This window comes from Nannobrachium achirus (assembly GCF_963921795.1).
Source record: "Nannobrachium achirus genome assembly, chromosome: 5".
NCBI lineage: Eukaryota > Metazoa > Chordata > Actinopteri > Myctophiformes > Myctophidae > Nannobrachium > Nannobrachium achirus.
Window position 1 is genome coordinate 20,664,186 of NC_137814.1, and position 23,114 is coordinate 20,687,299.

The 23,114-nt window shown below is 41.5% G+C and overlaps 1 protein-coding gene across 1 annotated transcript; it reads left to right on the top strand.

Moving 5' to 3' along the window:
• Positions 1-3,575: 3,575 nt before the first annotated feature.
• On the top strand, positions 3,576-20,882 carry LOC308286211 (1-phosphatidylinositol 4,5-bisphosphate phosphodiesterase delta-1-like; the record flags this gene model as incomplete). Its single annotated transcript, XM_080727173.1, has 15 exons — positions 3,576-3,696; positions 6,627-6,785; positions 7,549-7,777; positions 8,395-8,524; positions 9,123-9,351; positions 10,077-10,278; positions 11,527-11,671; positions 13,081-13,233; positions 14,387-14,542; positions 14,990-15,149; positions 16,055-16,171; positions 16,655-16,833; positions 17,687-17,819; positions 20,373-20,522; positions 20,791-20,882. Exons 1-15 carry the CDS (start codon positions 3,597-3,599, stop codon positions 20,880-20,882), a joined length of 2,334 nt encoding a protein of 777 aa, XP_080583299.1. The 5' UTR covers positions 3,576-3,596.
• Between the last annotated feature and the right edge of the window lie 2,232 nt (positions 20,883-23,114).

The following is a 23,114-nucleotide window of genomic DNA, read 5'->3' on the forward strand; positions in this document are numbered from 1 at the left end:
CGCCGTTGGCCCGATCGCTGCCAAACTGAGCACACACACTCCCTGGATGCTAATTCAGAACCTCTGCCCCACATTTTTTAAATCAGCCTCATGGTGGCGCTATAACAGGCCGATTTGTGTGGCCTGGTGGAGACCTGTGCTCGGAAGAGCAATGCTTCTAGTTCCATATGGTATGTTGGTTGTGCAAAAACAAAATAGCCTAATACATTTACTAGATGGCTAAGCTTGATCTTATTTATTTTAGTATAGCCTATACACAATTGTTGGGCATAATAACAGTGCTGTGGACCACTCATCAAGCCACTCACTCAAGTATAATGTGACATCACAAATTCACAGCTCACATTGCAGGCTTGTCAAACCGGTGTTGACGCCTGTAGGAGTGTCACCGCCACTACTGAAACTGGCCAAGCGAAAGCACCTGTTTTAGCCAACGCAACATACCGCCCTGCGCCCTCGGTGTGTGTGTGTAGGGTTTGGAAGTTTGGTTGCTGCTTTACGCAGGGGATCTCACATTGATTTAAGTTTACAAATCCGAGTCGAGCAGCACACATGGAAGTTTGTCATCGCGCATAGAGAGAACCAACAAACAAACCTTAACCTTGATACGGACATTCGTTTATTTATAGGCCTATATCTTTTAATTTTGTTTTTAAATAAAACAAAGACCGTGGGAGGATGGAGACCAACGGAATCAACAACAATAAAAATGGTAAGAGGAATGCTGTGTAGTGTGTAGTGTAACTTATAGGCTATGCTCACATCATAGGTAACAGGCAGAATGTTAGTGGAATATTTATTTAGTTTTCCCTCAGTCTAAACCTGAAAGCCGCGGCGGCATGGTGTCGTTGCCTAAGGTAGCCTATCAATTATTTTCGGCAAGCATGAACACCCTTTTGCAATGGCATAGGCCTATAGATTAAGCTTTGCTGTTCAATTTTCGTTTTTCTCATACTTTATGAACCTAAGTGAATAGCATAGGCATATTTTTATTTTTATTTTTACATTAATGTCGATAATAAATCTCCATTTTCATGGGGTTTTGATTTATTTTATTTTATTTTCCCTATAATGTCGCAACTCCCTGTTGTGTAGGCTAGCCTACACTGGCAGAACAAGATCATTGGTTCACGTAGGAATTTATGTATTTGTTTTGTTTTGTGCCAAAAGGTGTGGTCCTCTTTTTCCCCCACTCATTCACACCTCTTTCTGCAAATAACCTCATAGTCTAGCCTCATACTCTAGGCAAAGTACACACATCGAAAGTGTTCTATTTATTTGTGAAAAGGCCAGGATGCAGCCTAGCCTATTCCTCCATAATAAAATGCTGACATGAATCCCTGTGGAATAGGGTTACAGTTACAGTTAGTGCTCCAGGGGATTTTGGTGTCATGCAACAACAATAATTTAGGCTAGCCTACATAATACAGTAGAAGGCATTTACAACTATGGCCTTTTGCCCCTATAGCTTCCCATTCTTCCAGGCTATATTTAAGTGTGTCATGATTCATAATCCCACCCACCCGTTTGAAGAAATAAACGAAAAGATGACCTTAACAGAAGTCATCCGACTTTCAGTAAATTGTTACAAGTTAACTAGGCCTAAGGATTTGCATTGCATCTTAAGTTGAGGAAACAAATTATATAGCCCCAATTGAAAACAACACTTCAGGTTCAATTGCTTAAAATAATTGAACCTTAAGTTGCCATTTTTGTTTAAGTGGGTTGATTATAGGCCTAAAAAAGGTAGGCTACGCTTAAGGCTTTACTGTAGCCTAGATTACCAGAGCAACCATGCTTCTTGGCAATACGTTTTATACTGTTACAAAGCCTATAGGCATGGAACATGCAGCACAGATGAATATGTTGGTTGCACCCATGAAACGTTTGACACATATATCTCTGCCAATCAGGCCTGGAATTTCATCATTTTAGGGGCAAGGCCACTTGGCCTTTGGTGTTGTTCATTATTTTAGGGCAAAGGCCAAATGCCAGGGCAGGAAGGGCAAATAAAACAAGATTATAGTCCATTGAAAGAATTTGTTGAATTTAAAGGTTAAGGATGATAACCTATTCTGCAGTGAAATAGATAAATGATGGTATTTACAATCTGATCCATGCTCAGCTCTGCACCAATCAAGGTCACTGGATTGGTTAAAATATGGTGACTCAGGGGATAAGATTTCAGAATCTCAATAAAAGACACTGGTGTCTACATGACAAACAACGGTGTCTACTGTCTACATATTGACAAGAAAGAGGAGAAAATGGTACAGTCAGCTGGGGCATTAAGGCCACTGTGGCCTCAGGTCATGCCATTGGCTTGCCATTGGCCAAGGCCAAACTGAGGGGCAACGACGGCCATGGCCTTCATGGCCTCCATGAAATTCCTGCCCTGCTGCCAATGAACATGAAGCTTATTCTGTTGCTATATTGTTTGAGCTTCTTACCTCAGGTATACCATTGGGGGTAGGCTACATACCTACCCACTCAAACATACCCCCATAATATTATCTGAGAGAGTCAGGCCTTCATTCCCCATTTACACCTGCTGGCCTGAGTGAGTCCTTCTGTTTCTGTGTGGAGTTTATTCTCAGAGAGTGCTGAGGGGAATCGCCTCCTATAGGACCTCCTGCGCTCTGTGAGGTAGGCTACCATGGGGTAGGCCTATAGAAGCTCAACACAACAACAACAGCACTCATTTTTCATTGGTGTACAGTACTCCACATACTCAGTCAGCTGTACTGCTCATTCCATAAATGCATGTTCCAAATGGGGCACCATTAAAAAAGGAAGTTAACAGAAGTAATACGAGATTTCTGAACTTTTTGTATAGCCTATAGGTCTATATAGATAGGCCTATGTGTAGGCTACAATTTAGTTGTATTTTGTAATTTGTTGAGTAGGCCTACATCAGTTTTGTTATGGATTGTGTATTTTATCACCACTAGATGGAACCCTTGGCTTGTTCTACATCTCAAATCATTTCTAGACACCTCCTAACCTTCCACCACGGAGGAAAAGCACACACCTGGCGCAGGTTAATGAATGTGATGTTTTGTTTAACAGAAAATAATGTAAATTAATTGAGCATTTAATGAAAAACAATTAGGCCTACATGACGTTAGACCAAAGTTTAACTAGGCATATAGCCTATGCCAATTTACACAGCAATCTAACGGAATTTAGTTTATATTTATTATCATGCTCACGAATCGCGAGAAATAATGTCTAAGCAAGTGTCTATTGTTGGCATTTTAGGCATGTAAGTCAATATTTTGCCAGTGCACCAAATAGGCTGCTAAACAAGAGGCGTATCCAGTCACTAGCTCAGATCTGGTCCACGGCGTAGAAGGAGAACTCCAGAACTATCCAGTCACCACCGTGCACAAACTGCAAACAGATGTGCTGTTTTCTCAACTTCAGTGCCAAGCAAGGAGTAGACCTACATGTAACTGAACTTTGACTTGACTTGTACACGCCCTCATACAGCCAGACATCGGTCCAGACTATACGTTATTGTGACAGTGACTGTAGTCTAGCTAATAGTGTTTTTACCCACGTTTATTGTAACAAATAGCCTACAATCAGACAATATGCAATGCTTAAAAGTAGAGCCAGAGCGCAGCAAATCGGAGGAATTGCAATATCGTGCAAGAAGTCAGCACCAGACACGTATGAACGTGAAGCGTTTGGGTAAGTCATAACGGTCAAATTATCCACAACGGGATCTGAATGGGATAGAAGAAAATGTGCGCAAATAAAGCCTTCACACGTTGTGTTGTAGACTACCATAAGTTGCCAACTTGCCATACTATTATGTGTTCAACTTGTTCAAGTAGCCTAGTTTACGAAATTATGGCCGGGCGGTAGCCTACTAGCCTACGATGCGTTGAAGATTCCCAGGAAGCGAAATCACTTCTTGATACAGGAAACGATCTGTTAAATTGCAGTCATATTTAAATGCCATCTGCATAGATAGGAGCGTTGTCCAACACAACGTCCCCTGTCACCCATGGTACCAAATTAATTACACAAAACGACCATTAACCATAAATAACGTAGACTATAATCTGTCTCCTAAACTAAGTATCACAACAAAAAAACCTTTATGTTGTGTCTGTCTCACTGTGTACACATACTGTATGACACACCCACCCCTGAGGAGTTTGCTTCCCAGATGAGGTAGGCTCTGCTGCCCCAGTGGGAGGGTCATCTGGTGTGAGGGGGGGGGTCACTCTGTATCCCCTTGTTGAGGGGACGGTAAGGTGCTAGCAGGTCCTGAAGGAAGACTACCATACCCACACCAGCTGCACTCTAGTGAGTTTTCCCAGCACAATACATGACCCAATTCATTCCCACCCACTGGGGTCTGCAGTTTCCACGGTCATCAGGGCTGTGGCAGTTCGGGTACAAGGCATTGTTCCCTTGACTGCGGTCCACAGGATCAGGAGCAAGTGGAGGTCCCAGTCCCTCTGCCAGGGGTCGGATAGATCAGTGAGCTGGTTAGCCAGGGTGTGCGTTCGCCTGTCTTTCCCCATGCATTAACACTATCTCTAACACAATACTAACCGTAACCGCATGCCGGACTAATGGGACATCGAAATGTTCTGGTTATTAAACCGCCATTCCGTCACTTTGGGGTGTAGAGGGGTTTAAGCTGTGACATCATTTTGTAGGCAGAGGAGAACTCTGCCCCCAGAACATTTTCTGTCCCTCGCTATTTCAACAGATCTGAGACAAAAATAACGACTAAAGTATAATTCTAACACTTTCCTTTCAACAACAAAGAGAAGAAAAATGTGTAGGCCTAAATAGTAAAAATAGTAAAAAGATTCACGGAAACTGGGGGCAGAAATTCTCCTCTGCCTACAAAATGATGTCATACTTAACAGCCCCATAGGTCAGGGCTACTCAACTTAAAATGGCTCAGGGGCCACTCAGCAAAATACAAAAAGTCAGAGGGCCGCAAGATAAAAATGACGGTTGTATTTTGGACATTTAGTCTAGACAATGATTTTGTAACACACTGCATGAGTAGTATAAAAAAATAAGGAAACACACTAGAAAACAGCCACATTTCCAAACCTCAAAGAACAAAAAGAAGAAATGATTAATGATGAAATGATGAAGTTTCTTATTTTGGAACAAATAAAAAAGCAAAAAAGTCTTGTATAAAACAAGACAAAAATTGCTTAAAAGCCCCTTTTCCACAGGCCCAACACCACACCACTCCACACCACACCGCCCACTTGTGCCAGGTTTTCCATTACAAGGACCTGGGTAGAGTGGTATGAAAGTGGTACTAAACGTGGTACTAAAAAGTATCCAATCTAGAGTAGGTCTGAGCTAGGCCACACAGGGCCAAACACTTCATAATGACTGATCACTCACTGACTTTTCATTTAGACCACCAGGATATAGTTGTAAACTTGTAATACATGATAATAGATTCTATTGTGTTATAACACTATCATAATCTATTATAGTGTATTATAATTATCATAGTAATACATTAATACTTTATAGTGGATTATAATCACAGTTATAATCCATTATATTGTATTATCATTTAGGATAGTTGTAATACAAATTTATGTTGTATTATAATCACAGTTAAAAGGGTAAATTTGTTTCTTACCGATAGGGGTACTTTTGTGTAATGGAAAATGTAGATATTTTTATGTGGTGCGGTGTGGCGTGGTGTGGTGTGGTGCTAAAGCTGCAGTCGAAAAGGGGCTTAAATTATCCAAAATTATTTGTCCACACTGAAAGTAGACAAATATATTTGTATTGGTATGACCATGGCGGACCACATAGACATGCTGCTGGGGCCGCATGCGGTCCATGCGGGCCACAGGTTGAATAGCGCTGCTATAGGTGGACGAGAGACAGAGAAGCTCCCGTGTTGATGAGGGCTTGGCACCGAACACCATTCACCTGAATTTCCCTCTGGGGATCAATAAAGGTTATCTTATCTTATGTCATTTGCATGGTTCTCTACATTGTGAGGGCTACAGAGAAATAGAAACTGCTGAGCAAGAATCTTTAATTGATTGGGATATATTGGGATGTAAATGTGTTGGGATAACTAAGTCTAAATAGTGTGCACACACATTCACCACAATGTGCAAACGGATGTGCTGTTTTCTCAACTTCGCTGCCAAGAAAGGAGTGCATGTGAGAGACTTTGAGTAGACTTATACACGCCCTTCTATACAGAGATTAGTCCATACTTATTACAAATAGGCTTGGTAGTGTTTTACCCATGTTGTTGTAGAATAAGTCATTATGCAATGCTTAAATAGAGAACCAGAGCACAGCAGATCAGAGGAATTACAATATCATGCACGAATCCAGAACATGAATGTGAAGATTTTAGGTAAGTGATAGTAGGCTCGTAGCCTAATACACATACGATTCAGCAGGATGGTATTATCAGATGTCGTGGGCAAATAGAGCTTTCACCTGCTGTTATACTCGGTCTAGACAAAGTGTGGTAAGCTAGTGTTCTGACGCTTATGAAAATATATGCTATTATGGAGGCCTCATATTCGGACTTGTTATTGTCTGTTTCACACCTGTAATTCTCTTGTCTTTTGCTTTCTATTCATGATTTCTGACAGGCATGGAAGGAGATGTAGACCTCCAGTTTCTTCTATCAGGGGGAGACCTCCTCAAGGTCCGCTCCCCATCCTGGAAGAAAACCCGCTTCTACAAACTACAAGAAGACTGCAAAACGATGTGGCACGAATCGAAAAAGACCTTTAAGTCGAACCAGACCTGTGAGTGCTGCCCCAGCAGTCCACCTTCATGTGTGTGACCGTCGAAACTCCACCGAATCGCCGCCGAATAATGCTAAGTGGTGTTGTGGTGGATCAGGTCTTTTCTATACAAGTATACAGTATAAAGATCTATCAGCACAATGATTCAACAACTTTTAATTAACAACACCTGATACATTTGGTTTGGGGATTGAGAACATTTATTAACCTAGTAATCACAGTGTTTTAAAACACTTCTCATTTCATAATATTGCATCAGGCATGGGCTGTTGGGGTGTCGCTCTCCATTCCGACATGTCGCCACTCCGAAATTGACTTCTTATTGTCGGAGTGGCGACACTTCCATAGAGGTTAAGTTTAGGGTAAGGGTTAGAGATGGGGTTAGTGTCGGAATGGAGACATGTCGGAAAGGAGACATGTCGGAGTGGCGGGGTGTAACCGGGCTGTTGCTGATAATCTTGGCTAATCTAGGTGTGGTTAGACTGAAGTCAAATAAAAAGATTTGGATAAGGAGCGAGGAAACATCTAAGCAACTAGCTTCTGAACCAACCAACAAAGGAGACATTCACAAGTAACCTTGATTGATTTTGTTTGTATTTGTCAGGCCTAGGTGTCAGACCCTATTCTTGAAGTCTGTTGATGCATCATAAAGTGTGTTTCTTCACATGTAATACTTGGTGACACACACATTTAGTATGACTACTTAGTATTACACAAAACTCTATTTCAGACTCAATTCAACCCAATTTTCTCCATTCCGTAGTCTCCCTCGACGACATCTCATCGGTACGACCTGGCCGTCAGACAGAGGGGCTGAAGAAGTACACAGAGGAGCAGGTGGAAGGACGCTGCTTCTCTATCGTCTTCAAGAGCCGGCGTAAGAACCTGGACCTGATCGCCAGCTCGGAAGAGGAGGCCAAACAGTGGATCAACAGCCTGGAGAAAGTCATTGCCACCATGAGTAACCTCAGCAGTCAGCAGAAGACTGAACAGTATCCTCACCATGATAGAGATTATAATAATATTACTGTCTGGCGAAGACCTCTTAACTCCATTTTTGAGGTTTTAGATGTTTTTGTCATAAATCAGGGCTACATCTGAGTGTTGGTTAAAATAATATTGACCAATGGAAACTAGTAAAAAGTGCTTGGGACAAAACCTCCTAACTCCACACTTTCTGCCAAACCAGCCAACTCCACCCGATTGGCCCTCTCTTTATTTCATAAATATGTGCTATTGAACACCCTTTACGTCTGTGTGTTGGTTAAAATAATATTGAACCAATGAAAAGTAGTAAAAAGCCCTTTGGTCAAAACCTAACACCACTTGAGCTCATTTTCCCGAAAATGAACATTTTAGGAGGTTTCGGCCCGACAGCAGAGATATAATGCTAGACACAAAACATTTGCATGTGTTTTTTGTAGACGTTTTGGACATTTTAGGCATTTAGTGGATGCCCCTTAATGGAATGCCTTGCAGTAAAAGTACAAGAATAGTATCCAAAGTTAATGTACTTAATAATAAAACGTTATTTGTATACGTGGCACTTTTCATATATTAGGTCCTATACAATATTGGGAATATCCTCCTTACATTATCAATACTTCAGCTGGATCTTCAACTGCATGAGGAAAGCAGACAAGAACAGCGATGACAAGCTGAGTCAGAAAGAGATAAAAGACCTGCTGCGTCTAATTAACGTGGAGGTGGATGACGGCTATGCAGAAATGCTCTTCAAGGTGAAGACGCTTTATTAGTGATCGGGTGACATCAGTGAATGTTTGTATCAATAGTGACACTCAGCTGTTGACAATCCAATGTAAGAAAGCATGTGACAATGTAGGGGTGGGCGATATGGAAAAATACAATATCATGATATTTTTCCAAGCTTTATCACGATACACGATCTTATCATGATTCTTTTTTATGTTTTATGGTTATTTTTGTTACTTTAGGGTGGTCTAAATTGACCCTTACAAGTAACTCTGAAAGTATACAAATGAAACCAAATGGACCGTTACGGGTTCATTTGGTTTCATTTTGTATACTGTCAGAGTTAAGGGGAGACAGTGACATTTTAAAGTTTGAGAACTAAGGATTTAGACCAAAATGCAGGTTTAAATGAATTCTGCTGTGAATCTCTGTGTTAACAATTCAACAGCATTTTTTATAAGGCTCCCTCATTGTATCACGATATATAAAATATCTCTGAAAAGGTATATCGTGGAGACATTGTATCGTCTCAACGATATTTATCACCATATCGCCCACCCCATGACAATGTGTTGTAGCAGCAGATACTAGGTTAACCAAACATTTGCATATTCCACCATACAGAAATGTGACACATCCAAATCTGGCCTCCTGGCTGGAGAGGAGATCTCACATTTCTATGAGCTGCTGACCCACCGAGAGGAGATTGACGTGATCTATGAGGAGTATGCTAAAACCACCGGCTTCATGAGCGCAGAGAACCTGCTGGAGTTCCTGATGAAGGAACAGAGAGAGAAAGCCACGCTGGCAGACGCACTCAAAGTCATTGAGAAGTGCGAGCTTGATGAAAAAGGTGATGATAAACTGATCTGAGGTGATGGGTTGTTTTTGTGAATGACATGTAGGCCTACTTGTTTATGACAGTAGATGCCTGTTTTGGTCGTTTTTTGGTACTTCTTTGTTTGAAGTACCGGTACTTTAATAATTACACATACAGGAGATGCTTGCCTTGACTATAGACAATTAATTTTTTTCAACTGTTTTCCCTTTCTTAATTTGTTTTCTCCCAATTTAGTCTTTGTGCCAATAGATCGGCTCACTCTCCACCCCCAGATTATAGTCAATGTTAGTGCTGACACCTGCTGTTTGGTCTGCAGACAACCACGTCTCCTATGATACATATGAAGTTGCCAGTTGCCTCTTTTCACCTGACAGTGAGGAGTTTCTTTGAGGAACACGACTATGCTTCCCAGTTTGCTCCCCATAGAACGGGTCACCCTGACAAACCTTTAGGAGTCGCTAGTGCAGTGACAGAATATTCTCCCCTGATGGCCTCCCATCCGCAAACACAACCAATTGTTTTCATTGTTACGCCCGGCCAAACCAGAGGCACTGTGGAGGATTGAAACCCTTATGTCCACGTTGGTGGTCAAGAACCATAACCCCTGCCACACCTGGAAGACTTTCAGATTACTATTTAAAGTAAACACTATGTAATGACTAATGAGACTGAGTTTATGCTTGTTGACACACCATCCCCATTTTATTTATTTGGTTTTATTTCTTCACAATCCGCAGCCAAAGTCAAGAACCTGCTTAGCAAGGATGGATTCCTGATGTACCTGCACCAGCCAGAGGGCATGATTCTAAACCCAGACCACAAGCATGTGTACCAGGACATGAGTCAGCCCCTCAACCACTACTTTATCTCCTCCTCACACAACACCTACCTCCTGGAGGATCAGTACAAAGGACCCAGCAGCACAGAGGCCTATGTCAGGTAAACACTTTTAAAGGTGACTCCACACCTACAAGAAACTCTTTTGAGCTTCTTTAGACTGGCAGTAGTTGGCACAAACTAATGCACAAACTCTAGTCGGCAGAAAGAACATTGTTTTTGCATTGATCTCTGTCTGCCAGTGTTTTGCCAGGTCTGCTCATTACAGCCGATTTAGGTCTTCCTGTAAAGTCGCCTGTAAATATTCATAGTTGCGGCTTGCTTTTGTTTATGTTTATTTTGTAGTTTGTATATTGTAGTTATTTTGGTCATGCTTTCAAGATTATATAAAAAAAAAAGAAGCTTTCAAGTGATGAAAATGGACGCTTCTTTTGGGCTTGTTTTCATAGACCAGTTTGCTTGTTTCACTCACAGAATCTGTCATATGTGGCAACACACCTTCAGCATTTAGCGCTAGCTTTGCTTTGGAGCTGATCGATTGGCATATGAATTGAGAGTTTAGATTGATAATATGGTATTTAGTTCAAATGTGTGACAGGAAAATGTCTCTGGCTTATTTAGGCTTGGTTCTGCAGCAGTAGCAAACTAAAGGTCCAATCTAAAACCCCCTCAATTCTACCGACTCCTAGAAAAAGACGGCAAAAGACTGAACATGTCTAGTTCTTCATCAATGGGCCCGGGTGGCTTTATCGACTGCAAGCGTCTCTTGCCGACAAGCTCCCGATGGCTCCCTGTCGGCATCAGACGCTTTCCGCCTTCTTCCGTCGCCGCGGTTAAGAGCTGCCTTAACATATGATCCCTTATTTTATGGGTGATCTGTTGTTCTGCTTTTGTTTTAGATGTGTGTTACACACTCGTGATCTAAGGTCTTGAATCAGATAAAGCTGTAATCTGTAAGGTAATTGCAACTGTAAGACGTACAATTTGAATCCCGGTCTCCCGCACGGGAGACAAAACATCTATCGTTCAAGAGTGGATCCCTGCTTGGCCACGGCAGATATTGGGATTACGAGCTTCAGGCAGGGCTACTTGTCAAGTCAACCAGTAGGTGCCTTACCTGACACAAGGTAAGGGTTGAACTCTCTCAAAGGAACAATAGGGAGACCTCCTCCAGCCATGGCAGGTGTGCTAGTTATAATGAATTTACATACTCTGCCATACAGATTGTTAAAAAAGATCCAGATTGCAGCTTTAAGGCTGTTGTAGTATCCCAAACACTGACATGATGCCGATGAGTCTCCAGTTCAATTACCGGTGTGACTCACTCAATCGTGACATGTGTCCTTGCAGGGCACTCCTCAAGGGCTGTCGCTGTGTGGAGCTGGACTGTTGGGATGGATCAGACGATGAGCCAGTGATTTACCATGGATACACCTTAACCTCCAAAATCCTCTTCAGAGACGCCATCAAGGCCATCAAGGACTACGCCTTCGAGGTGTGTGTTGTTGCGACCGTCAGGGAGCAGTTTACTATGAAAACCTCCACCGGCCGTCCGTCCGTCCGTCCGTCGGTCACACGTCACACCTTTGCCCTGCTCATATCTCCGCATCAGTATGACATCACACCACATGTGTACACAAACCTTTGTGTATGTTGCTGTGGCAACAGTCTGTTGTTGCTGGTCTGTTAGTGTACGTTAGCAACCACCTTAGCAACCATGGTTTTACCCTAGCAACCAACTGTTTACCCTAGCAACCAACTGTTTACCCTAGCAACCAACTGTTTACCATAGCAACCATATTTTTTTACCCTAGCAAACAAACTGTTTACCATAGCAACCAGATACGCAGAGCAGGGATCTCCATATATGGGCATAAACAGGTGACATCACACTGATGTCAGATACTCAGAGCAGGGATTTCTCCATAATATATGGGCATAAAAGGGATTCTGTTAGGGATCTCCATATATGGGCATAAAATGGATTCTGTTAGGGATCTCCATATATGGGCATACAAGGGATTCTGTTAGGGATCTCCATATATGGGCATAAAAGGGATTCTGTTAGGGATCTCCATATATGGGCATAAAAGGGATTCTGTTAGGGATCTCCATATATGGGCATAAAAGGGATTCTGTTAGGGATCTCCATATATGGGCATAAAAGGGATTCTGTTAGGGATCTCCATATATGGGCATAAAAGGGATTCTGTTAGCTGTTAGTGATCTCCATATATGGGCATAAAAGGGATGCTGTTAGGGATCTCCATATATGGGCATAAAAGGGATTCTGTTAGGGATCTCCATATATGGGCATGAAAGGGATTCTGTTAGGGATCTCCATATATGGGCATAAAAGGGATTGTATCCCAGATGATGCCCTGTTAGGAGATCCACACTAACAGAATCCATATATGGTCCTACCGACAGCTGCTATAAGCCAACCCTGGCGATAAGGTCTGAGTCGAAGAAATGCTTCTTTCCTGGCAAGAATTGCCCCTATATACTGTAGGGCTCGTTTGTGTATTGTATGACATCACGCCACATCATCGGCTGAGGACTGTGTGATGTCATCATATCTCCATATATGGAGACATAAGTTGCTCATGCCCAAATATGGGCTGGTGAGGTCAGACTTAGTGTGATGCGTAGGTTATCTCCATATATGGAGATTCAACTTCAATGAGTAACCATGGCAAACTGTCAACTGCCCGTATGTCTTGATAATTGGTAAAACAAACTTTTGGCCTATTTGTGGAGATAAGCGACCAACGGTCGCTTATCTCCCGATTAGGGAGTCTTACTGGTAAATTATAGATCAAATGTACTGTAGCAGTCCTGTGAAGGTGGGAGGACCGCCTGTTTGCTCTGGGTTTACTTGTATTATCTTCAAATGTCCCCTAGACGTCTGATTACCCAGTGATAATTTCCCTGGAGAACCACTGTAGCGTGAAGCAGCAGAAAGTCATGGCCCACCACATGAGCTCCATCCTGGGTGTCGCTCTGTTAACCCAACCCCTGGGTGACACTATGCCCACTGGCTTCCCATCTCCTGAGGTATGGATCTATGTTGACAGATGTTCTTGTTTTTGAAAAAAGATAATTTATGATAATGTTTACAATATTATTGCAGAGAATGTTTCCTCAAGATGTTATTAAATGGTGCATTTATATAAATGGTGCATTTATATAACACCTTTATCCAAGGCGCTTTACAATGATTGTGCATTACATTCACCCATTCACACACATACAGTACATACACCGATGGAGGAGGAAACCATGCAAGTTCAGTGGTCTTGCTCAAGGACACTTGGACAGTAACTCTGGGGAATTGAACTGGGAACATTCTGGTTCGCGTCTAGTCTATGTCCAAGCGTGTCTATGAAGGGAGCGCTCGTTTTATGGTTAGATGTCACAGTTATTGTCCACGACGCTCAGTTATTGTCCACGACATTGCAAGCGGCGCGAAGGCCAGCGTTCCTTGGTCCTGCTCTTCGCGCCCGCGAAGAGCGGGCCAGGGCCGCGCGGCCGGCGGAGCACCGCGCGAGTTACGAAGCTGTGGTGAATGCAATCGTTATATTTATGCCCAGGCCGTAAGGCCTGGGCAAGCCCACGATAAACGCCACGATAACCTCCTAACGCATTCTATTCACCTCCTCTGCGCGGTCCAAGTGACTACAATGGAGCGCTCCCTACCTCCGGTTCAGCCAATCACAGGGGGCTCGGCGGGGACCAGAACTTGGACAAGCTTGCGTATCAGCCAGACGCTTCTGGTTCCCAAGCGGCCGCTCTACCTCCTGAGCCACTGCCGCCCCCTTATTTGAGAACCATTAAGATTCACACTACTGCAGTGTTATCTCTTACATATGAATACAATCACAACCGTAATGTTCAAATAAATGACTTTAGTAAGAGGAATGTGTGTGCTCCTTTTACTTCCCCAAATGGTGCACGTGAAATACTGTGATTTTGTGCTTGCGTGTGCTACTGCTCGCACACACGTGGAGATTAATTTAGCGTGGACTTGGACTTCTTGTTTCTGCACTTTACTTGGCCATCATCTATTGCCTTTGCAATGGAACTGGTGGGAAACTCTTTTTTAACTAGCTATTATATTGCTACCGGTATGATTGGTTTGTAATGTGTGGTTTATTGTGGCTGCAACTGTGTGCGTGTGTGCGTGCGTGCGTGCGTGCGCGCCCCCCAGGATCTGAAAGGCAGATTCCTGATCAAAGGGAAGAGGTTGGCTAAACTGGAAGCGAGCTTTGCTCCTGCAGCCCCACTCGAAGAGGAGGCTGATGTGACAGAAGAGGAAGAATCTAATGATGAAGCAGAAGAACACAAAGAGGAACAGAAAAAGAAGGTAGGCTGACATCAGAGGCCAGTGAAATACATTTGTATGATTATTAGTATTATTTTCTTTAGCCTAATTGAGTGGTTTTCAACCCTTTTCATATCAAGGCCCATTATTTATTCTGCGTTTGAGCCACGGACCACCACTAGATGAGAATTTGCCTCTCAGACCCAACATGTTGAATATTTTATTGACATTGGATAAGATTTTGTCCACAATTCCATGCTATATTGATGTGTTCTGAGAGACAACAGGTAAATAAATTGGTCAACGCTCCATTTAGCTGGGTACCACCTGGAACCCCCTCAGGGACCACCAGTTGAGAACCACTGGCCGAATTAATGCTTCATCACAGTCACACAATGGTATTGATTGCTAAGAAATAACTGTCTTTCAATTAAGCCTGGCAACAAAGCTTCAATTAGGCTTTAATCTTCCATTCCATTGTACCTGCAGAAGGCAAAAAAGCTCAAACTAGCGAAAGAGCTCTCTGACATGGTGGTCTACTGCAAGAGTGTCCACTTCCACGGCTTCGAGGATGCCAAAGACAACCTGGGTTTCTATGAGATGTCTTCATTCAAAGAGGGAAAAGCCATGGAACTGGCAGAGGAGTCAGGTGAGGATAATCTGTGACGTCACTGGTCTTGACAAGAATGTTTTGCTCCATTTAATTGGACTGTATTTCACCTCGGCTTCACTGAACTTACAGTAGTCCCATTGCTTTAAATGTATCAATACATGAACTTAGATATAATAAATAGATAAACTTACAACAAAAAAGTCTAAAAGGGGTGTGTAGCTTTGTTCTGACACCCAATACTCAGACAACACTGTTTTTGCTTAAACCTTAAATCACGTCTGGACTAAACGGGCTTATGCACAAATGACGCACACGCCTGGGAAAGTGTGTAGATGTGAACTCTGCTCGTTTAGAACTACACACACGCCCTCAGAAGCGAACTAAAAGTCAAATGTTTGACAACATTTACTGTATCTTGGATCAGATTAGTCACCTTCATGTTGACTGTTTCTAGAGTGCTGGAAGGTCTTTGTGAATGGGTTCTGATTGATTGATTGAAGACTTTATTAGAAGTTTGCATAGAAAAAGGTACAGTTTCATGACGGTACAGTTCACTGGTACAAGGTCTACTAAAAGGAGATCCTAGAAAAAAGACTAAGATTTTTTCCACAGGAGACCATTTAAGTATCTCATATAACATTGAATGACAGACGAATAGAACACAGTACTATGCAGTAGATATAGTCAGTAAAAAAAATAAAAAAAATGAAAGAACAAAAAAACAGTAAGTTTATACAAACAGAAAGTATATACAAAGAAGGGGCAGGGGGGTAGGTCTGGGCTGGGCTAGGTTTGTTTTTACCAGTTGCGAACGGCTGCTGCCTGCAAGTGGTTTTTCAGGGCGATTTTAAAGGATGCTTCTTTATGAGGTTCCTCATAAAGAAGTAGAAGCTTTGACAAACTGGAAGACATTGAATCCTTCTCTTGTGCATTTTCTCCAGCTAACGGCTACATCCATCATAATGTGGACAAGTTGAGCCGAATCTACCCTGCAGGCTCCAGGACTGACTCCTCCAACTACAACCCAGTGCCCCTGTGGAACGCCGGCTGTCAAATTGGTACATGCATCTAGGGCTGTCACGATTATTACGTAATCGTCTAATCGTGATTTTTTTTTTTTAATAATCGTGATTATCTTTCATAATCGTCATAATCATTACATATTGAAAAATTTTCATATATTTAAAAAAAAAAAGTCAAAAATCGTGTAGATCGGCTATTTCCACTATCAATGTTCTTTTTTAAGTATAAAGTTGTCAAATATGTCTGTAATTTCTTTGTATATCTTTGTATATATTAGGTTATGTGTCATATCTACCATGTACTGTAGACTTAAAAACCAAAAAGCCAAACAGAAATGTAATTGTCAACGACAAAAACACAATTAAATCGTTAATCGCATTCATTTGAGTGACAAATAATCGTCATGTAAAATGTCATAATCGTGACAGCCCTACATGCATCTCTTTACAAATACTACGAACGGAATGACCAAATGATGACCAGAACACTCACCCATTGTCCTTTTCTTCTATTTCTAGTGGCGTTGAACTTCCAGACCTCGTGCACAGACGTGGACCTGAATCAGGGCAGATTCCTGGTTAATGGGAAAAGTGGCTATGTCCTCAAGCCATCCTACCTCAGGGATCCAACATCTGAATTTGACCCCATCACCCTGATCCGAGGACCATGGCTGAAGCAAAAGACCCTCCATGTCATGGTGAGATGGTAATCTCGAGGACTGGGATTTGCTTTACAGCAGTAATAGTAATGATAACACTTTAATTAGATAGCACTTTTCAAAACAACAGCCAGTTGTCTATTTATTTTTTAAGAACCTTGCTTAATTATGAAATAGAATAATAATAATAATTTAAAAAAAAGTAACCATACAACAGTAGACGGAGAGAGAGACGTTTTTTTCCAAGCATGGGGAGAAGTAAAAGATTGGATAACATTTTTGTGGTTCGTTCTTACAATAGTAAGTTTCTCTGTGTGGAGTTTGAAGCCACACAAATCAGAAAGTTGTTCATTGATGAAGCTGCTTGTGGGAATGTCGACTAGAGTGGCTGCGGCGATGGTTTGTCTTCATACTGTACATCTTTATAAATACTTAAAGGTGAAGTATAGGATTTTCTTTGGTTACAATAAGTGTTAAATTCTCTTTATTCTGATTGTATTCCTTGCTATAGTAACAGTAGTCTCCATTTCTCTCCAATGGATACCAATGTTATCCAATCAGGATGGAGAACACCTAGTGACATTCGTAGCATTCTTGTGTAGGCTCCATCCAGGGCTTCCTTTTGTACTGTCCTCAGCCACAGACAGCAGTACTGACTCCACTATTATGAATGAGTTTTAATTATACACTTACTGTATGTGTATGGAATTTGATTCGACTGTGCCTTCCTCCTTTTGACTTCTGTGTTCTTTTCTCCTCTGTTCCCTATTCTAAGTTGAGAGCCTGCACAAAAATAATTCCACTTTTACACCTGTAATCATGTGCTCCTTGCCATGAAAATGTTTGAGAAGCACTACTTTATCAGAACTATGATGTGTCTCTCTTTTGCCAGATTATATCGGCCCAGCAGTTGCCCAAAGTCAACATGAAGAAAACATCCATTGTGGATCCTCTTGTTAAAGTGGAGGTCTTTGGCGTCCCTGACGACGTGGCTGTAAAAGAGACAGATCACATTGACAACAACGGTACCTTAACCTCACAACCCTTCTCTGTCACCTGTCAAATACAAAATACATAGATTCTTCCCCGGTTTTAATTTGTTAAAGTGTTGCAACTTGCAGGGTCTCTCACCCGTTCTTTGGGGAACAGAAAATACATTTTCAGATCGGGATACCGATTCCATCCAATCGGGAGAGTGAACTCATACAGGACAACCACAAGGATAAAAACAATTACAGAATAAACTTTCGAGAATAAACAAAAACAACAAACGCAATCAAATTCATCCGATTAATGGGTTCTCTCTCCTTTGTACTAAAAGATGGAGCAACAGGGAGTACTGATCAAACAGAACTGTTAGACTTTAACTTGTTTGGGGTCATTTTAACATCTATTATGGCTTTTGTGAACACCCCAGATATTCATTTTAACAGACCCCTTTCTATACAAACCCATTTTAGGTGCCATGGCATTGGTCCGAAATCTCATTGTTCCTACATTCCATTTGTCAGAATCTGGTGATGTTAACCTGGTGAAAAATACTATGCCTAAACCTAACGCTAACCTCAGTAAAACTATGCCTAAACCTAACCCTAACCTCAGTAAAACTATGCCTAAACCTAACCCTAACTAAATTCGGTCTAATGAGATTTCTGACTTATGGGCAGTCCCCCCCATTTTAACCATGTTGGATTCATTGTAAACACCCATCCTTGGATCTAGTGACTGATATTGTCCTTCTAATGCGTGAGGAGTTTTTGGAGCGGTGTGCTAGCACAGCTCCCTTTGTGTGGCTTTGTGTGTCCAAATTGTGTTGGTCAGCACGGCGGTATCTGCGCATGCGCGGACTTTTACCGTGTCCAAATTGTGTTGGTCAGCACGGCGGCATCTGCGCATGCGCAGACTTTTACCACACACACACACACACACACACACACACACACACACACACACACACACACGTGATAGCCGCTAGAGTGGAGGCTCCTTTCTTCTACTATTCAAGTTCATTATTTTCCAACACCTTTCCCTCTCGTACTGTAGTTGTGCAATAGCACTTTAAAGGAAAATAATAAATGAAAAATGTATTGAAAAAACATCTCGTCATGCATTAGAAGAACAATATCAGTCACCATAACCAAAGACGGGTGTTTTCAATTAATCTAACATGGTTAAAATGGAGCTTGCGTGTAGGAAGGGGATGTGTCTTTTAAAATGAATATCAAATATCGAAATACTGAATCAAGCAACTTAAAAACTGTCTGGGTTAGACGTAAAAATTACTTGAATGTGTTGAAAGTGAAATATCCCTTTAACAAAAAAAAATCCTTTTAACCAAAAATATCACCTAACAAACTGTAATTGCGACCGAAGGTCGCATATACTCTGAAGAATCGTGTCGCTTGAGTGTCCGAAGCCTCGTGACCGTCCTTCCGAAGCCTCTGTGATGTCAGTGTGATGTCAGCGAGTTGTGACATCACTTCCTGTACAGGGCAGCTACACGAAATGTGGATAACACTATATATGGAGATAGTCCAGTCCATCATGTCATATGGGACTACCGTCATAGAAAGTAGCCATTGTTAGGCCGGAGTCAATGGCTGTCTGTCTGACTGCCAAGTCTGCCATTGACTTGCAGCGCATGAACGCCGCACTGGAGCGTGAAAACCAACAGGCCTGATGGAAAATGATACATGGCCGCAGGCTTTGTGACGTCCCACATCTTATGTGCTGGGCATACTACTAACCGACGCCAAGGACCTCCAGAGGCCATACAAAGAGTATCTAACCCGAGGCCCCTTACTAAGTAGCATACATTTACAACATACCTTCTCCAAAAACATCAATATTGAACTCCATATGTATATGGATACATACATGTATTTTTATTAATAAAGGATAAAATAAAATAAAAATGCCATAGATGGGCATTCCCAAAAGCAAAATCCCTTTATGCCCATATATGGGGATTTCTGATGTCATCAATCTCTGACCCTAACTAGCTCAAAAGCCTGCTTTACTCTGATTTACACCCTACCTTTCCAGATGATGACCTATTGGGTACACACTTATGTCCAAATATAGAAATCCCAAGGCATCAAACCTAAGCTTGGCTTTACTAATTAACATATGTTTCATGCCCATATATGGAGATCCCTGTCCCAATGTTATCAATATTAAGGACATATCTGGAAATGCCCATATTTGGTAATGTCCACATATGGGCATGTTTTGACATAACATAGTCAGGGAACTCCATGTATGGGCATAACATTGATTCTGTGAGTGTGCCATGATTCTGTGAGTGTGCTGAGCTCCTAGGGTTGATACCCTCACAAAAACATGAACAAACTCCCCCCAGAATGACAACAACTAGAATCGTCAGAGAAACGCTGTGGTTGGCCAGATTGTCAAGAATTGGCGCGACCTCGCCCTTTAGGGCGAGGTTGCATGTCACCCTGAGGTCGCATTCCACCCTTGGGTGTCTTACTAGTTGTATGCTACGGTGTACAGCGTATGTTCCCTTTTTTTACAATGACATTCATTCATGTCTGTCTTCCTTATTCTGGTCTTTCTAGGTTTCAATCCACAATGGAATGAAAACTTCCAGTTCGATGTGCACGTGCCAGAGTTGGCCCTGGTGCGTTTTGTCATTCAGGACCATGATTCTGCATCTGATAATGAGTTTGTCGGTCAATACACATTACCCTTCACCAGCTTACAAATGGGTGAGTTCAGGAATCGGCTTTATATATGGTATTTTATCGAATAGAAACTTTAATCTCAAGATTTTGCATTTCTTTACAAAATGTTTGTGACACATTAGTATCTTCAAATCAGGATTGGCATCAGACCCCAAATCTGGCATCGGTTTTGAACATACAGGGCCACTATATTCACACTGTACAAAGAGTCCTTCATGCCCAGTTTTTGTCTGAAACTAGTGATCCACTATGTGACTCAAACTCGTTCGTTGTTCCTTCTTCGTCAAAACAGGATACAGACAAGTGCCTCTGCTCAACAAAAATGGAGACATTCTTCCCTCAGCTGGACTCTTTGTACATATCATGGTCATGGATGCTGAATAAGATTTCAGTTCGCTGTCCCTCTGTTTGACAAAGACACTATCACTACCACCACCACCAGTACACAAGAAACCTGGTACTGTATTCAGCAGATTTTACTAAGGATATTGTTAATGTATACTTTACTTTTATTTTATTTTTTTATGAAAATAATTGATAGTTAATTTATTAGCTTAATTCAGAGAGGCAGAAAATCACTATCCTCAAGCTATGACAATGACAGTTGCTGACAACCGAAGTCTTCTTAACTGCAATTGGAGTTTGTTTTTGTTTTTTGGGGTGGGAGCAGATGCACACACTATTTCCTACACTATGGTGCTGCATGATATTAAGCATATTGAATGACATTACAGGGACTGCATTGTACACACGTACTGTATGTTCTAATTGGTTTATAATTAGCTGCATTGGTATTGAAATATCTTCAGGTTGTAATGCTTTTTTTAAGCTGCTTGTCCTGCATTTCTAGTCAGGTTGTAATGCTTTTTTTAAGCTGCTTGTCCTGCATTTCTAGTCGGTATTGTATTATCTGTCTGTTTAAATATTGTTACTTAAGTTGCCATTTAATGAATAGTATGTACAAACATAAGTCAGCATACTATCAATCAAAGACGTATGTACGTGCTCAGTTTTTAGCTGTGTTCATCAGCAATGATTCACATTTAATGAGATCTTCTGATTGTACTTCTTGATATTAACGTTTTGTAAAACGATAATGATAAAACATGTTGAAACCTCTGAATACCTCTATTGTTTTGTTTAACATTTAAATTCCTTGAAATTTGATGTTGTAGTAGGGTATGGCAAACCTGTATGGTACCATAGAGTTAAATACTGACAATGGCATTTCAGTTTTGTTTCTTTTATTTGAGCCATCCTGAAACACGGAGGAAATACTCCCACACAGCATACTCTAGGGCTAGGCCAAGCCGGGCACTGTTTACAAATCAGTGGACCAGTTTTAGTAATTCCCTTTATTTTTAGTTTACTAGATTTTTATTTTATTTTATTGTAGATGGCTTAATTATCCCAAGGGGAAAAATCAGTCGCCCGGAGGCAGCACAGCAGTGTAAGGATATTTACAAAGTTACAGAGAAGTATGAAAAGAATAAATATTAACAGTGTACAGTAAAGAGCGAGGTACATCAAAGATGGGGAACGAAGAATATATACATGAGGTTATAGACAAGGTTATGCTACTTTTATGCTATTCTTTTTGCTTGATCCTCTGTGCACCACTTGTAAAACATTAAAGGTAGGGTAAGTGATTTTCTTTTGTTAAAAGGTTAAAGCACTATATTCTGGTGGTGATCATTGCAAGTGTTTGTTGCGACCGTCAGTTCGCAGTTACTATCAAAACCTCCACCGGCTGGCTGTCTGTTGGTCACGTCATGCCACACTTTTCTCCTACTCATATCTCCGCCACTGTTGCCCCTATCCATGCCAAACTTTGCACACACACTCCTTGGCTGCCAAACCACAACCTCCACCTCTCATTTCTCACATTGCCCTCTACTAGCGCCACCATGAGGCCGATTCTTGCAAAACACATTTTTGGACACTGCTCCTACAGATTTTGCCATAAAATCATGCAAAGCGGTACACAGTGTGTCTAGAGTCATGTCATCAACATGGATCTGTCCCATTTAGCGCCACCATCAGGCCGATATTTTCAAACACATTTTTCGACACTGCTCCTAATGCCCTAAAATCACGCAAAGCAGTACATGTGACCTGACGGTCGCTTACCTCCCGATTAGGGAGTCTTACTGGTTCAGTAACAGGAGTCTCCGTCTCTCCAGCTCTTTTAATAAACAAAATACATTTTCAGGTGGGTTGCCAATCAAGAGAGTACATTTTTATAGTGTCCCAGTTACAATTTTGTCTGCTCATTCCAATTTCACTTGTTTAATTTGTATCCTATCAGAGTTCTCTATCCTGTTTGGATAAAATTGGTATCCCAAAAATGCATTTTCTCTGTAATAAAGCACTAGAGAGAGATGGAGACTCCTGTTACTGAACAAACACTGAGTACAGTTAAGAATATTAAAGAGCTATTTAATAGGGGTGTAACTAAAAATGTATAAGCGATATGATACATGGTTGATGATACAATATACATGGATGATATTGGTTAATTCAGGGGTGCCCAAAAGGTAGATCGTGATCTACCAGTAGATCACCAAGGGTGTGCAGGTAGATCACATGACATAAAGAGGTGACTTGATTGATTGA